Source organism: Garra rufa, chromosome 18 (assembly GCF_049309525.1).
Source record: "Garra rufa chromosome 18, GarRuf1.0, whole genome shotgun sequence".
Classification (NCBI taxonomy): Eukaryota; Metazoa; Chordata; class Actinopteri; order Cypriniformes; family Cyprinidae; genus Garra; species Garra rufa.
Window position 1 is genome coordinate 28,336,757 of NC_133378.1, and position 17,939 is coordinate 28,354,695.

Consider the following 17,939-nt stretch of genomic DNA (forward strand, 5'->3'; position numbering starts at 1 on the left):
GAATGACATGAAGAAACAGAACAAACTGAGACAGACCAAATCCAGAAGAAATGTGGCAACGTTTACAAGATGCTTCAAGAAACCTACTTGCAAAGCTACAGTTTTGTTAAAAGTTTTAAGCCCTTGTGTAAAAATGCTGTCAAATGAGGATGTCAAAAATAATGTCATAAATAGATATTCTTTATCAATTAACTAACATTTGGTGTGACCATCCTTTGAGTTTAAAGCAGCTTTTGCCCTAGGTGCACTTGTGCATAGTTTTTCAGGTAGCTTTGCAGGTAGGTTTCTTGAAACATCTTGGAGACGTTGCCACAGTTCTTCTGGATTTAGTCTGCTTCAGTTTGTTCTGCTTTTTCGTTTCATTCCAGACAAACTGGATGATGATGAGATCAGATCTCTGTGTGGAGCACGGCTCCTTGTGCAAACAACAATCTCACTGGATTATTACAATTAATGGCAAAATTAATGTTTGGAAATGTAAACTGATATTTCGTACTGACACACTACAGCAAAAGATAGAAATAACTGACTTAAAACCAATTTTAGCTGGTGAAAATACTAGTGTTCTAATACTTTTGGCCACCACTGTATATTGTTTTTTTTAGCACATTGCTATATAGTTTCCAGGGTGTTCTGTGTAGTTGCTGTGTAGAGTGTTTTTTATTGATCAAGGTCAAAAGAGCCCATACAAAACTCGCCACCATGACTCTAGGTTGCTAAATGGTTGCTAGGGCATTGCTCTGTGGTTACTTTATCTGTAAAAGCTTTCATTTAAGTTTGCAGGAAAAAATCTGCAGGAATAGCTATTATTGAGATTTGTTCGAATCTCTTAAACCAGCCTCAAAACCTTAACAACATTAATAAACCTTGGTGGGTGAGGACTTGCATTATTATTTTCATTTAAACTATGACTTATTAAATCAGTGGGCTACAGTCTCCCTGCACTCAGCATTAAAACTTTATTCAGATACCTTGCCAGAGAGAGAGAGAGAAAGAGAGAGACAAGAAAGTAAGTGACCTAGAGACTAAAGATGCCAAGAGAGAGGCTGTGTGGCAGCACCAGTTAGCAGCAGCATTGACATGTCTTTGTTCAGACACAGTGCTGCAGTCTGCTGCAGTGCAGATGATGTCATCTCCACCTGCTGCCGCCAGTGTGCTCAAAATGCCACACACGTACACTGCAGAGGGAGAGGGGGTTAGGGGGAGGGGCCACATTGCAGGGGGGCGGAGAAAAGTAAGGGACCACCAGTCAGAGCTGAAGCAACACGGTGACACGTGGAACACCTTTCCATTTCTCCATAAACTACACATGTGGCAGCCTATATGCACTGAGAACAGATGTTTAATGACGTGAACTGAACCTACAAACATGCCAATATTTATAATAATTTTCCTTTTCTGTTCCTGAGCTATTAGCACACACTACTTCCTTTAATAATGACCATAAAGTATAAATTGGTTATCGGAAGAATTAGGGCTACACGATAATCATTAAACTGATAATTATGATTATCCTGCAGACGATTATGCTTAATCAAGAAGCAGAAATCGTGACCACAGGTAAAATATGATTAATTATGCAGCCCTTGGAAGAATGATTAAAAACTTGATTGTGTCAAAAAATGTATTTGGGGAACTGGACCAAAGACAAATTAGGGAACTCAACTACACAGAACTGCATTCATACCAAAACATGTGGCTATGAAATGTTTGAACGATTAGTTCACTTCCAGAATAAAAATTTGTTCAGAATTTACTCACCCAATGCCATTCAAGGTGTTCATTTCTTTCTTTCTTAAGTCGAAAAGGAATTAAGGTTTTTGAGGAAAACATTCCAGGATTTTTCTCAATATAGTGGACTTCAATGGGAGCCAGTGGGTTAAAGGTCCAAATTACAGTTTCAATGCAATGAATAAGGGTCTTACCTAGTGAAACAATCGATCGTTTTCGTATATACTTTTTAACCACAAATGCTCGTCTTGGCTCTGTGATGTGCATCTACATCTTCACGCATTACGTAATCAAGTTGTGGTTGTGCTTGGTTAGTTCTTCGTCTGTGTACTTTGGTTTAAAAAGGTAAATAGGTCGAAAAACGTCATCCCATTTTCTCCATTTTCTCCAACTTCAAAATCATCTGACGTTGTTTTACATTTCTTTGTAAAGGGTGCCTGACTTTCATTACTATGTAATGTGTGAGGTCGAGCCAGTGCAGGATGAGCATTTATGGTTAAAAAGTATACTTTTTATATGTTTTTAGAAAACGACCAATCGTTTCCCTAGATAACAACTTTATTCTTCAGATGGGATCATGTAGAGCTCTTTCAAGCTGCATTGAACCTGCAAATTGGACCTTCAACCCATTGATCCCCACTGAAGTCTACTGTATGGAGAAAAATCCTGAAATGTTTTCCTCAAAAAACTTTTTTTTGACTGAAGAAAGAAAGACATGAACATCTTGGATGACATGGGGGTGAGTAAATTATAAGGATTTTTTTTTAATTCTGGAAGTGACCTAATCCTTTAAATCATCTGGATTCTGCCAAATTTACTGAACAGATTTTTTTTTTCAAATAATAGGTAAGAACAGTACGTTGCTTTAAAAAGCCTATATTTCAAAACATAGTGTTTACTGTGCATTGCATCGTGTTCTGCTGAGTTCAGCGTGTGCCAATATAATACAGAAACTATCTTTTCAGCATTATATCTGGGATACTTCTAAGCGTGAATGATAATTAACTATTACTGCTACTCACAGTATGTGTGAAACAGGCCTAAGACAATGTCACCATGTGTGTCTCTCCAGAGACTGCCTTCTTGTGTGAGCTGTCCTAAACTGCCTCCAACATGGCCTCCAGCTCCTGTTTAAGCTTTTTAACATCAGCCTCTGTCTCAATCCAACCTTCAACTGTAAATTTCTCTCCTCTTTTTTTCATTCCTGCTCTTATAATGACTCATGGGCACTGAGTCACGTTCATGGACGTCAGGCATAGGTTGTGTATGCAAGCTGAGAGATCCTGGGGAGTAATGGCTGAGAAAGAGAGCGAGCTGATAGACAGCTCAATGAGAAGAGAACTTCATTAAGGGTCTATTCACTATTTATTCCTGTGGGAGACTTGATGAGTCAGGAGCTGAAGACTCTGAGTGTGTGTTTATTTTCAGCTCAAGAACTGCTTCTATATCTTTGAGGATTCTGTCTATAGAGTCACATATACACAAACAAAAATACTACACACACCTGGAATTATCACAGTGATACTAATGCTCTGTCTTTCAACAAAATAGGCTAGCAGAGTCTTACTTTGTCTACTTCACTCTTTATAATGCTGAGTATGTTGTTGTGGGAGCAAACACCTGGACTGCACTCATTTGTTGCAGTAAACCACTGCAATAATGTACTGCATTAATATATAATTCTATGCAAGAAGGATATAAGTGCTATGTGGGTGTATCTGTTATCATCTTTCTGTTTCATTAATGTTTACAGTGTCCATTTGAATGAGATACATAATGCTTGCTTTCATATATACATTCCATTTTGTGTTAAAACATCTTAACTTTTGGCAAGCTGATGACATGATAAAAAAAATGTGATAAAAATCATAACTAAAATATTACTTACAAAATAAAAGGTCATGCTGAGTGCATTGGATTGTGGGATACAGTAATTCGGCCAGTGTGTTCTCTGTTCTATATTGCATATTTTGGCAAACGTATGTAGTAGATAATCTGAGTATTCAATGCTTACAGAAAACTGTATACTGCAGGCTCATAGAGCATTATGGCAGCATGCTGCTACTCTTAATCATTCATCCATCACAAAATCCCATGCATGGCCATCAGGTGGTGGATAATACCCCAGCTCTCCAGAATGATGGTGTTCTAGAGAACCCCCTTCCTGAGTTAAGCTCTGCTGGTTGACGTAGGCTGGTATTTAGTGGAGGAGAGGGGGAGTGACGCTGGCAGAGGCTCTCCCAGCTGAGACCACCATCTGCATTCACCCTCTCATCTCAAGAACAGAAGACATCAGTAGTATCATTCACTTCATGAGGATAAACTATGAACTAGGGTAATGGATCATTTCCAGTACTGCTCTGTCATGTACACATTACCAGCCCATAAAGTAATGACAATGTTAAATAGACTGCTAATAAAATAATAGTATTCAGAATAAAAGACTGAACTTTTGCTAAATTAGAAAGACAAAATATATAAATCTCAACTGAAAATTAACAGACAAACACAACAGGTGTGAGGATCACTAATGATTTTTCATTTTAAAAGACGTTTATTATACAGAAATAACAGATTTTTAAAAATCTTGTGCCCAGGTTTTACTTAATATTAAAAAGTTATTTTTATTTCATTTTGACATCTCTAGTAAAAAAGTAATATATTTAAAATACATTTATTTAATACTAAGTATAGTTCAAATTTGCTAACACATTTACTGACATATTGCTTGAGACATACTGACTACTTGTGCACAATACACATTTCTTAATATTAAGTCTAAAATGTGTTTCAATGTCACTATTGATGAGTGTTGTATGATTTTCGAATAATATCAGTCTTTAATAAATATAAAATGCAAGATGAAGTACCTGAAGTATACTTGCAATAGTTCCACTTCAGCACAATCAAATATAATTATAAATTAAGTATAACTTTAGTTGGACCTCAGAACTACTTGGGCACAAGTAAAGTGCATTAAGTACAAAATTAGTTGTTCCGATTCAGCTGACTTCATGTATATCAGTTTAGCATGTCAAAAAATACAATTGCATGGCATATTTATTAAGCACATAAATATGTAAATGTATTTGTAGTGTACTAAGCATTATTATTTGCTCTTATGCATTTCTGATGCTTCAGAAGGAAAATAATGCATTAAGTTGAATTTTTTTTTTAAATTGAAGATCAGGGTAAATTGAACTTATTTTGTCTCATGGGAAACATGTAAGTATCTTCTGTAGTTTCTGAAGGGCAGTACTAAATGAACCAAAAATATATATATATATATTTAGGCAAAATAAGAAAAATGTACACATCTTCATTCTGTTCAAAAGTTTACACCCCTGACTCTTAATGCATCATTTCCTTCTGGAGCATCAGAGAGCATTTGGACCTTCTGTAATAGTTGTATATGAGTCCCTCAGTTGTCCTCAATGTGAAAAGATGGATCTCAAAATCATACAGTAATTGTTGGGAAGGGTTCAAATACACAAAAATGCTGAACAACCAAAGAATTTGTGGGATCTGAAGGACTTTTCTGAAGAACAGCAGGCAGTTTAACTGTTCAGGACTTATGAACAACTATCACTAAACAAACAAACAAACCAAAAAACAAACAGCTGTGGATCATTCAGGCAACACAGTATTAAGAATCAAGTGTACAGTATGTAAACTTTTGAACAGGTTAATTTTTATAAAATATTATTTTCAGCTATTATTTATATTTCGACTGTATGTAAATTTATTTTATGTGAAATATCTTATTGAGGTCAGTACTAAATAAAACGTAACATGCATTTTGTACGATCCCTCTTATTTTGGTAAAATAATTAACATTTTGCAGATGTAAACCTTTGACTTCAACTGTGTATTTCTGCCACAAGGACACATATATACTTTGCCATCCTGTGGTAAGAAGTATGCATTCTAAGCATAAGGAAAGATAATATGCTTATCCATAATAACTATTTCAGTGTTAATAGACATTACCAATTAAGTTCTATTTAAATACACACAGTTAGAAACATTTCTATATTTCAATCCATGTCTGTTGCTGCAATATTACCACAGGCAGCAGCACTATTTCCCACTGCTGAGGCCTCTGCAAGTTTCCTGTCCCACAATAGGAATGCTTACACAGATCAAGTCTCTTTTAGTCTAGACTTCAAAAGTGCCGTGAGCAAGAACTGGCTGTCGGTGCTGCAGAGATCTATGCTATCACGGCATGCACACAAAACAAAACAGGTGTAACAAAAAGAATGGAGTGTTAAAACATGGGTTAAGTTCCTCTGCCCTGATTTTGAGATCTGAACTTTCAGCTCCAGGTGACCTGCTGTTTAAGAAAGCTCAAGCTCCAGGAGGAAATGCCGTCAGCTGACTGGTACATGCTGCTTTGGCATTAAGGATACAAGTGATTAAATGGGTTAACATGTGGGTTACCCTCCTGGAAACACTCCAGTCCTGAAGGAAACGGATAAAGGGATAAAGACTTTCCATGACTGAATCATGACATGCCAATTTGCTAATCATACACTGCACTACTGTCTATCACATGCGAAGAACAGTGGGAAATGATAGTATTCTGTCTTTATTAGTGAGCTACCAAACAAAGAGCATAATATTGCTTTTATACAAGCAATACAGTTGAGGTCAAAAGTTTACATACACCTTGCAGAATCTGCAAAATGTTTATTATTTTACCAAAAATAAAAAAGATCATACTAGATGTATGCTATTTTTTATTTAGTACTGACCTGAATAAGATATTTCACATAAAAGGCATTTACATATAGTCCACAAGAGAAAATAAATATAGATGAATTTATAAAAAATTACCCTGCTCAAAAGGTTACATACACTTGATTCAGGGGTAAATGTAACTTATTGTGTCTTCTGGGAAACATGTTAGTAGTATCTTCTGTAGCTTCTGAAGGGCAGTACTAAAAGAAAAAATATGATATTTAGGCAAAATAAAAAATGTAGACATCTTCATTCTGTTCAAAAGTTTACACCCCTGGCTCTTAATGCATTGTTTTTTTTTTCTGAAGCATCAGTGAGTGTTTGAACCTTCTGTAATAGCTGCATATGAGTCCCTCAGTTGTCCTCATTGTAAAAAAATCGATCTCAAAATCATAGTCATTTAGGAAAAGGCTTCAAATACACATAAATGCTATAAAACCTAAGAATTTGTAGGACCTGAAGGGTTTTTCTGAAGAACAGCAGGCAGTTTAACTGTTCAGGGCAAACAACAACTAGCACTAAACAGAAAAAGACAGCTGTGGATCATTCAAGTAACAACACAGTATGTAAACGAATGTAAACTTTTAAATGGGGTCATTTTTATAAATTCAACTATTGTTTTTTTAGTCTTGTAGACTATATGTAAACATCTTTTATGTGAATCTTATTCAGGTCAGTACTAAATAAAACATAACAAGCATTTTGTATGAGCCCTCTTAATTTAGTCAAATAATTAACATTTTGCAGATTCTGCAAGGTGTATGTCAACTTTTGACCTCAACTGTATGTTAATATTGTTTCTGCATTGACTCACTCATAAAGACAGTTACATGCTCCGTTTTGGAACGAATCGGCGAATGAATGATTCAATAACTCACTTATAAAGTCACTTTACACCACCTACTGACAAAACCATGTAAAAAGCAGACAGACCTACGGAAAACTCCTTACCACTAATGTACAGACTAACAGCCTTATCTCTGCATTAACTGATCCTAATACACTTTTACATTAAAATGTATTTGTAGTATATGTAAATATTAGCATTGCTTTGCTAAAAATGTACCCACTCTCAGGCATCCAAAATTTAGATAAGTTTGTTTCTTAATCACTTGCTCACCATTGGATTCTCTGTAGTGAATGGGTGCCGTCAGAATGAGAGTCCAAACAGCTGATATAATAATCTATAATAACCCACATGACTCCAATCCATCAAATAACATATTGTGAAGCAAAAAGCTGTGTGTTTATAATACACAAATCCATCATTACAACGTTTCTAACTTCAAACCATTGCTTCCAGCTAAAATCCTCTATTCATAATAGTGCTTTCTCAAGTGAAAGAGTCATTTAGAATCATGAGAGAAATATGCACAGATGAAACACTGTTCATAAACAGTCCAAATCAGTTTTTGAACAGGGACTTTTTCACTGGACGAAGCATTATTATGAATTACACATTTGGACCAGAAGCACATTAAAAATAGATTTGCTCCTTATAAACACAAAACTTTTCACTTTACAAGATGTTAACTGATTGACTGGAGTCGTGTGGATTACTTGTGGATTATTGTGATGTTTTTATCAGCTGTTTGGACTCGCATTCTGACGGCACCCATTCACTACAAAGGATCCATTGATGAGCAATTGATGTAATGCTAAATTTATCTAAATCTGTTCTGATGAAGAAACAAACTCATCTACATCTTGGACGACCTGAAGGCGAGTACATTTTCAGCTAATTTTAATTTTTAGGTGAACTAATCTTTATTAAATTTATTATCAATGCTAACAATGATACAGTTATAGTATCTAAATACTTTCACAGCATTAATTAATCTTGCTTACTAATACACTTTTAGGGTTAACTCAACATATATAGAGAACATTCTTGTAAAACAATAACATATTTGTATTTTAATTTAGACTAATGCATATCATTCATGCATGCACATGTTGCAAAAGTTTTGTTATACTTTGTTCTCATTTCACCAGCTTCCCGAATCACAGCATGGTTTTAAGCAAACTTGAACGCTGTCTCTTTCTGGTTGACTGGAGCCCTCCAATTTAATATCCATACAAACCAGCAGCAAATCAAATTAAATCAGAAGCAAGCATCTCCATGAGCTAACTGCTTTACCCATCCTCCAAGACATGCCCTGGTTATATCTCCTACTTCATGTGGCACTGTGTGACACGTTTATTCATGCACTAACAAAATGTTTTATCACGCTTGGCAAAAGTGCCGGACTAATACAGCATTATACATTATCTTCTTGTATTGTGAAAAATCTTTTATACAAACTTTTACATGTACCAGTAGACAAAAGACTTATTCATATTATTATTAATGACTTTACTGTTCATGTGAGTCAGCTACATTTTGCTCAGCTCTCCCTGTCATCATTCAAACAAAGCATACAAAACAACCAGGCAACAATGCTGACTACAGTGTACAATGTCAAATATATTTCAGTGATAAAACTAACAGTGGAAATGCTTTCATCAGCAGTTGGATTTGTTATCAGCATATCTTCTGTCATTTACGTTCAGTGACTTAACTGGCTTATCAATCTTTAAAAAAAGACAAAAGCCTTAACTCAAACTCAAGCCTTAACAAATCTAATTTCCAATCAATTTCAGTGTTCCTCTAACAGTCTAAGGGCCGCTGTGCCAATCTCCCTAACTGCTGTCTGATTTAACACTAATTAACGATTGTGCCCTTGAGGCACATTGTGTTAGATAGAAGCCACTAAAGCATAATGTTTTCAGGCAGCACTGGTCTGGGGTGTAAAAATATAACCTGTATTTTGACCAATCACTGCTAGAAACTGGCTGAATCAACAGTGGGAAAATGCATCTGCAAGGAATTTTTCATTTGAAACATTCTTCAAATCAATCTTAAAAGCTCAGAGACACTAATTTAGACTGACCACAAGAAAAACATGTGCACAGAAAACTAAGCGTCAAATTTTAAAGCAATGTCAATCACTATATAAATCAACATGTTTCTCAAATCTAATGAAGCAATCTGAGCAGGATCTGGCAGTGCAATCAGTCAAAGTAAGGCGCTGCACAAAAAGCTTGCTAGTTTTAATGGATATTCAGTGCATGATGATAGCTGCAGAAAAACTGTATAACAAGATGACTGTCATGACTTCAACTTTCTATGAAATAACCTGACCAAAGCTCTTCTGAAGCCCAGGTTAAGTGTTCTGACATTTCCTGCACTACTCTAAATGAGGTACAATTTAATAAAAGTTTCCAATCAGACAAACTGAATGAAAACTGAACAACCATGAAATAAAACACATTAACATTTTTAAAAAGCATATCAATTGTGTTGTAATGGAACGAATATGAATCCCTCAATCAATCAATATTCACAAGCACTTTAAATTTAGCATTTGCAATGTTCAGCAACAAAACACATGACTGAAATCCACAAACAGCTAATTTATGAGCTCCTGGATGGAACATGGTAGGGAATATTAATTCAGAGGTAATAGTTGCATGGTTGTTGAGTTCATTAACCCTATTGCACTATGTTGCCTCAGGATAACAAAGCAATTTTCTACACTGTGCAAGTACTTGGTAAAAGGGTGATTGATTTTTCACCCATCAAAAATATTCAAATTTGTAAGTCAACTTCATTTTAAAACATTTATTGCTTAATGTGTCCTCCAAAAGCAACACTATATGTGATCCTGGACCACAAAACCAGTCTTAAGAAGCACGGGTGTATTTGTAGCTATAGCCAAAAATGCATTGTATGGGTCAAAATGGTCGCTTTTTATTTTTTTGCCAAAATCATTAGGAAATTAAGTAAGGATCATATTCCATGAAGATATTTAGTACATTCCCTATTATAAATATATGAAAACTTAATTTTTGATTAGTAATATGCATTGCTAAAAACTTCATTTAAACAACTTCAAAGGTGATTTTCTCAATATTTAGATTTTTTGCACCCTCAGATTCCAGATTTTCAAATAGTTGTATCAAATATTGTCCTATCTTAACAAACCATGCATCAATGGAAAACATATTTATTCAGCTTTCAGATTATGCATGAATCTCATTTTCACTGGTTTTGATTTTGTTGTCCAGGGTCACATATGACACATATGTATACAGCTCACATGTGCATTGATGTCACATGCATCTATAGAAAATATTTCTGTAGTCATGCATGTATTTTTTCTATTTTTTTTTTTAAATATTATTCATTATTAGCTATCTTTTTAGTATATATTAACTAACGAAATTATGCTTAGGTAATAAGCTATTTAGGAAACGACTATCAGATTCTATCATGTATTGCACTTTTGCAATTTATAGAATTGCAGCATTGTTCTTTAAAAAATAAAAAAATAAAAGAAAACGTAATTTTTTTAAATTAATTTCGTTAAAACATCATACACCAATGTGACCCCTTTAAATTGTAAAATGTTTTTAGTAATATTTTATGCAAGAAACACGAGTGAAACTTCACTGATTTCATAATTCGCGAGAAATTATCCCTAAAGTATTTCCATTCAGCACATCAGTATCAACAGGTTGTTGAGGGGGACACTATTGGAGAACAACGAGTGTAATGATTGCTAAACTCTATTTTCCACCACAAACCATAACCATTAACACTATACAATTCGTTTGTCAAACTTGTGTCGTAAATTTAAATGTTTGACGAGCTCACTTGCGCGTTTATGGTGCGTCGCTGTCCTCGGTGCTGAAAACAAGAGCGCAGATCACAGGACTGCTGTGTGTGTTACACACATACATACACACTCCGGTCACGACTACAGCTAACAGACCCACTAAATGACAAGACTGCCGCACAAATGAGCTGTTTTTCTTACTTTTGGCGTGTGACGCTTTGGTGCAACGAAGTGTCAGACAAGCGGATCTCTGTCACTTCCTGTTTTAAATGACCGAAATGATAGAAACACAGCGAGCATGTTTAGCTTAGAGATCTTTTTCAAATAATGAAAGGGATATATATTAAGAACAATAAATGAAATAGCCAAATGTAACTGTTTGACTTTAAGCAAAACAATCAGGTGGTCTGGTCAAGTTCTGCTCAGGTGGTCTTGTCCAGCATTTATACTCTAGCGCCTCATGTATGTTCAAGATCAGAGTCTTGTGTCTATTTTGGAAGTTGACAGATTTAGTTCAGCAAACTACGAAAAGCAGCGCTTCAGTAGAGACTGGATTCAGTCAGAACGGATAAACTTGAGCCCCAGCGGACTTATTTTTAAAAACACAATCTAGCATTTAAAGCAAAAGGTAGGAGTGTAAATGAAAAAACGCACAGAACGTAACATTTCTCTAGCTGAAGTAAAGCGCAATGTCCACTTGGGATGGAAATGACAAGGGTTTAAAGTGGGCTAAGCACATGTAGTAACTTTAGAGACAAGACTACACACACACACAGACACAAGGTTCATGTAAACATGTCCAACCTTCTATTTCACTGTCCATCGAGAGTCGCCCTGCAAAGCAAACGGTCCCTTGTCTTTAGGAAAAGCAGATGTCATTCATCGGCATCCTGACCACAGTGTCCCAAATGGCCGTGTTTCACACTCGCAGTTTGCCCCTATGTTTACTAATACTGGGCAAAATAAATACCCTTTTTATACTATGGGAATGTACTAAAAGCTCTCATCAACAATAGAAGAAAGTGTAGAAGCGACGTGCAAGAGCAGAGAGAAATGTAAAGCCCGCTCACTTACTCTCCCCCCGCCCCTCTTTACTCCAGCACTACGGCCGGTGTTGCCAAGTCCGCTTATGATAAGCCACTTCGGCCTTGTTATTTCATAAAGTCCTTTCAATATGAGCATTGTTTGGTTTCGGTTGTTTGGGCTTATTTGCTAAAAACACACGCGTGTTTTGGGATATATAAATATTTAATGGTTATATATATATATATGCTTAATGAAAAGACACTAGGCTATATATATATATATATATATATATATATATATATATATATATGCTTAATGAAAAGACACTAGGCTATTTTGAAGCTTACAGCAAACGAATCTCGCTTAATCTATGTTTTATATAATTTTTATATTTGGGTTTTAAGCACAGTGGCTCTCTGTTTCTATAAGTTATGAAAAACACTCAGCAGGAGCAAAACAGAAAGGAACCCCTTGTTTAGTTATAAGCGCAAAGGCTTAATTTTATTCGGAGATTTGGCAACACTGACTACTGCTCCCCCCTGCGCGCGCTTGCGTGAATCTCAGCGCGATGAGACGCTGCGCACGTGCCGCAGGTAAACAGACGCCCTAGTTTTTCTACTATCCATGAAGACAAAGCAAAGAAAAAAAGAAGAGAAATTATTAATGGGCAAGACAGCATGTCACACTGTCTTTCCATTAATAATTACTACCACACTTTTTCCTCAGTTTTTCAAACCAGGTTAGTAAATTTCCCCATAAACAAAACTTAACGTTTTTTCGCGTTACAAAAAACAACCTTTGAATTAGTAGTTGTAGTTGTATGCAGCCAGACAATTTCGAATACATGTGAACGACTGTTTATTTTTATATTTATAAATTACAGTTACTGTGATAAACCGATGTTGAAATGCTGGCTCATCTACGTAATGTCCAAAGAGCAGCATCGATTGACCACCGAATATCTAGACAGTCATTTGGACGCACGCTTTTTAATCAGCGGACAATACGAACTGGCATGAAGACAATATATTGGTCATGGTTACAGTGCACGACGACTCCAGCCTGTGGCTTCGTACCTGCAATGCTGCAGAGAGAAGCAAAGCCCCGCCCCCATTCTGCATTATGACAAATCAAGGCAGGCAGCTGTGTGCCATTAGAGCATCAGAGCACACAGCTGAAAGGAAACGATAAATGTAGTGTCAAACAGCAGACGCTGAGGTTTGTCTCGAAATCGTTTTATTTGACAGTAGTGCTCGATATAGAAACCAGGCTGTGGTTTAATGGCCAAGAGTGAGAGTCAGTGCAGAAGCAAGCGCATAATAAACCAAGTTATTGGTTTATAGTTATAGCCCTATTCTGTGGCCCTACTAAAACTTGTTATTGTTTTTTCTAATAGCATAGTCTTACTGTATGTACTAAGTCTATTGATATTCTGACCTGTTAAGTAAGTGCAAATACACTTCCGAATATCACACTCAGTCGAACCACCAATTATGTCACGAGTCAGAGCAGGAGTCGGGAATAACTTACAAAATGGCTTGTGATTTCCTTGCATACTTCAACATCCTCATTTCCAGGCAGCCGTGCTTAAAGTCAAACCAACTGATGACTCACTCTAATTCAGTTAAGCTTATTCTTATCCACTAATCCACTAAACCTACCTTTTGCTACTTAAGTTTATAAAACACAGAGCTAAATAAAAATATATTAAGAAACAGTTCTTGAGAACTCCATAAGAAGATTTAGTCATTACTGTAGTCTTATTTGTGCATACAAACAAATTCAATGTATTCTGAACTATATATGTGACCCTGGACCACAAAATCAGTCAGCCAAAAATACATTGTATGGGTCAAAATTATCGATTTTTTCTTTTATGCCAAAAAACATTAGGATATTAAGCAAAAATCATGTTCCATGAAGATATTTTGTAAATTTCCTACTGTCAGTATGCCAAAACTTAATTTTTGATTATTTGGAAAACTTTAAAGGAGATTTTCTCAATATGTTGATGTTTTTGCACCCTCAGACTTCAGCTTTTCAAATAGTTGTATGTATGTATAAATCTCAGTTTTCAAAATAATGACCTTATGACTGGTTTTGTGGTCCGCGGTCACATATGTACTATCAAATATTATCCATAAGCCAGTTTTTTTTTATTACATTAACTCATCAAAGTGGAGTTGAAATGACTTGTACAGCCAATTTTATTATACTTTCGTGTGTGTGTGTTTGTCTAAGTCTAGAGTCACAAGTGCATGACTGGCTGTGCTCTGTAAGATGTGAATGAACTGGTGTTGTGTTGAATGGAGACTGGGTTCTGAGAGGGGCCTCGGTCCTCTGTTGCTCCCTTTCTCTGCCTTCAGGGCTGTCTGCATTGCAGCTGTCCCTTTCCACAGGCTCCTCCACCATGCCCTACTTTACCCTGTCAATGCACACTGCAGTAACAACACTCACCCCCCGCCCCCACCTCCACAGACAAACAGCACCACACACAGGCGCTGGCACTCTCTTCTTTACTCAGACTCATAGGAGACAAAGCACTTAGCCTGTCCTTCTAACACAGGGCCACACCTCCCAGATTAAATACCCACAGAAACCAGGCGTTTAATAGACATGTACAGTGGTATACAGTAAGTGCATGATTACTGTAATGCGTGATTATTTCTACTGGTTTGGCTCAGGCTTCTGCTCTCCAAACATCAGGCTTGTCAAACACACGCTGTATCTGAGCGCTGGCTGCCACTCCTCACTGGCCAAACCATTCATCAGGATTGTTTGTCTTGGCTAAACCTCCTATCACCTGATCGGAGCAAGCAGATTAGTGCTTCGGACGTCAAATTGGCAGGCATGTCGCTTTGCCCATATGCTCTAATATTTTCAGAAGCTCTTTGACGCCACAACCTCAGTTTGAGGCAGACTGGGTTGCGCGGAAAAGCATGTGTGTGGGATTGTATTTGGTTTGCCAGGCTTTAAAGAGGGCAAATCCCCTACAGCGATGGTATGATTAGACTTAAACCCTTGCATTTAAGTTAACACTAACAGACTGGGACAGCTAAAGGACTTTGTAAAGTTCACCGATGTGTGCGCAAAGCAAGTTGAAACAGTTTTGAATAGAGGATCTGACATACATGTCTTACGCTTTGTCCCATTTTCTCACAGCCAGCTTCCAAAGGGTAAAAGTATTAAAATTTTATGTTGAAATTGTTACAGTTTGCTAATGCATCAGGTACTGTATCATGAACACATAATGAACACCAGTATCAATACATTTAAACACTTCAAGTTAACATGAATGTATTATGGGTAACACTTCACAATAAGGTTCAATTAGTTAATGTTAGTTAATGTATGAATCAACATCAACAAATAATGAACAGTACATTTCTTACAGTATTTAATAATCTTTGTTAATGTTAGTTATTGAAAATACAGTTGTTCATTGTTAGTTCATGTTAATTCACAGTGCATTTACTAATACTAACAAGCACAGCTTTTGATTTTAATAATGCATTAGTAAATGTTAAAATTAAACTAAGATTAATAAATGCTGTAGAAGTATTGTTCATTCTTAGTTTGTGTTAACTAATGTTAACTAATGAACCTTATTGTAAAATGTTACTGTATTATGAATGCACATGAATCTGTGTTGTTTTAGTATTATTTACAGTCAAACCAAAATTTACCTTCACCTTCAACATTTCTCACATTATCACAGTTTATTCGCTATAGTTTAGAAAATGGTAATAAAATACTATCAATACTTTATTGACCAATTACCAAGCAATGCTTAATTTGTGGTGTAAAAATGTTGCATTAGCAATTAAAGAAAGCAAAACATGGTCAGGTCAACGTGTCTGAATAATTTTAGGTCCCAAATTTTTATTACTTTTACTGGTAGTCCACTGTATGAAGAATTTTTGGGTATAATATGTCACAGTTTACTTTATTTTGCTATCCTTACTTACATAAATGAATTATAATGTCCTGTACCCACTAGAAAAAAATATAATAAATTATGTGGTGTGCGAAAATATTTTTGGTTTGACTGTATATACTTTTATAGTATTTATTATTTAAATTGTTTTATATACATTTTTTAAATTTTACTTTGAGTAATTTTGTTATGTGCTTTTGTCATTTATATTTACAGTAGCTTTTTTATTCAGTTTTAGTTTTGATCATTTTTATACTTTAACTTACAGCTCCAGTCAAAGTTCCTATGGAAAATTGGCAAAATGTTAAGCGATGATGAAAATTTCATGTTATTTTTTATTTAGCACTATCCTGAATAAGCTATGCCACATAAAAGATGTTTACATACACTCCACATGACAAAATAACAACTAGAAATGATCTTGTTCAAAAGTTTTCATACCCTTGAGCCTTAATACTGTGTGTTGTTACCTGAATGATCCATGAGTCATGATCCATCTTATTTTGTTAAAATTATAAACATTTGGGATATTCTGCAAGGGGTATGTCAACTTATAAGCAGGGCTGTGTTTTATTTCACTTAGGTTTTTTATTTAGTATTTATACTGGACTAGATTTTTTTAATGAATTATTTTTTTAAACAATTTTGGTTAATAACAGCACTGAGAAGAATTAACCAAAAACAATTGTATACTTGATATCTAGTTCATTGGCTAATTTATAATTGTTTAACAACCTTATTGCAAAGTTAAGGTTTTTAGCAAAAAAAAAAAAAAAACCTCCAAAACATCCATATAAACACAGAGATACAAAATCAAGCCAGATGTGAAGGAGCAATGAGTTTGTCCAATGTCACAAAAAGCTCATCAAAGTCGTCAGTGTGCTATTTCCAGACTGCCCTTCCCTTGACCCTAAAGTATTAACCACTTATATAAATTACTGCCTCCATCTCTTCTTTATGCTTGCCATGCCTCAGTTAGATTAAAGCACAAAGGGCAAAAAAAGCATCAAAGGCTCTTCCTGTTGTTCATAAAGCCCTTAAACAGAACATCTACCTGATTACAGGGTGGTCTGCACTCTCTTTAGCTTTGAATAACACACTTTACATTTGCTTGTTGACCTCAAATACATATTCAGCACTGGTGATGATTGCTCAGATTTCAACAGAACACTTGCTAGACATGCCCTCTATCCCCATCTAGAGGTCAATTGTAAAGCAAACCTTTCACATGGATATTAAAACTGCATTTTACCCTTCCTCAATCCGAATGTGTTAAATAACACACTCTCTCTCTGTCTTCATGACATACTCTTTATCTCGATCAGATGTGCTTTTAATTTGTTAATACCGAATGTGGGATAATTAGAAAAGCCTTGGGCCAAGGCACCATTATATAATCACCTACTTCAAGTAGCTCAATAATCAGGGGTCACATGATGGGTTCCAGATTTAGTAAAGTTATATTTTTTTCTCCAACAAATGCAGAAAAAGACAGAGGAAGACCTACCGTCAAGTGACAGCCAGTCATGCTGGGATGAAGGCAGGGAGGGCAGTGCACGGGCTTTATATTCAAACACAACCGAGTTAGAGATGATTTGATTACTGACAGCCACCTGGAGAGTCACCAAGCCTGTGTCATGGGCTGTAGACAAACACAACCCCATAATTAGAGGGATCAGAGGAAATCACACTGACACCTATGATAGTTCATGCAGTTCTCCACCTTATGAGGGATGACGTCTGAGGGCTTACAAAAGGTTTATTTCAAGTATTAAACACATTCTATACTTCTTATAGGGGATTTATTAATTAGTCAGTCACTTCTGTATGTATAAATGTGAAAT

The 17,939-nt window shown here is 35.8% G+C and overlaps 1 protein-coding gene across 2 annotated transcripts in view; it reads right to left on the reverse strand.

The window, feature by feature from the left end:
- camta1a (calmodulin binding transcription activator 1a) overlaps positions 1–17,939 on the reverse strand; it is a 466,321-nt gene that overhangs the window by 20,697 nt on the left and 427,685 nt on the right. The window contains exon 11 of one of the 2 annotated variants that reach the window (XM_073823111.1): positions 17,603–17,737. In XM_073823111.1, coding sequence (XP_073679212.1) covers positions 17,603–17,737 — 135 coding nt within the window. Of the gene's footprint in view, positions 1–11,936; positions 12,182–17,602; positions 17,738–17,939 lie in introns of those variants that run through there. The other variant, XM_073823112.1, reaches the window with a different exon arrangement.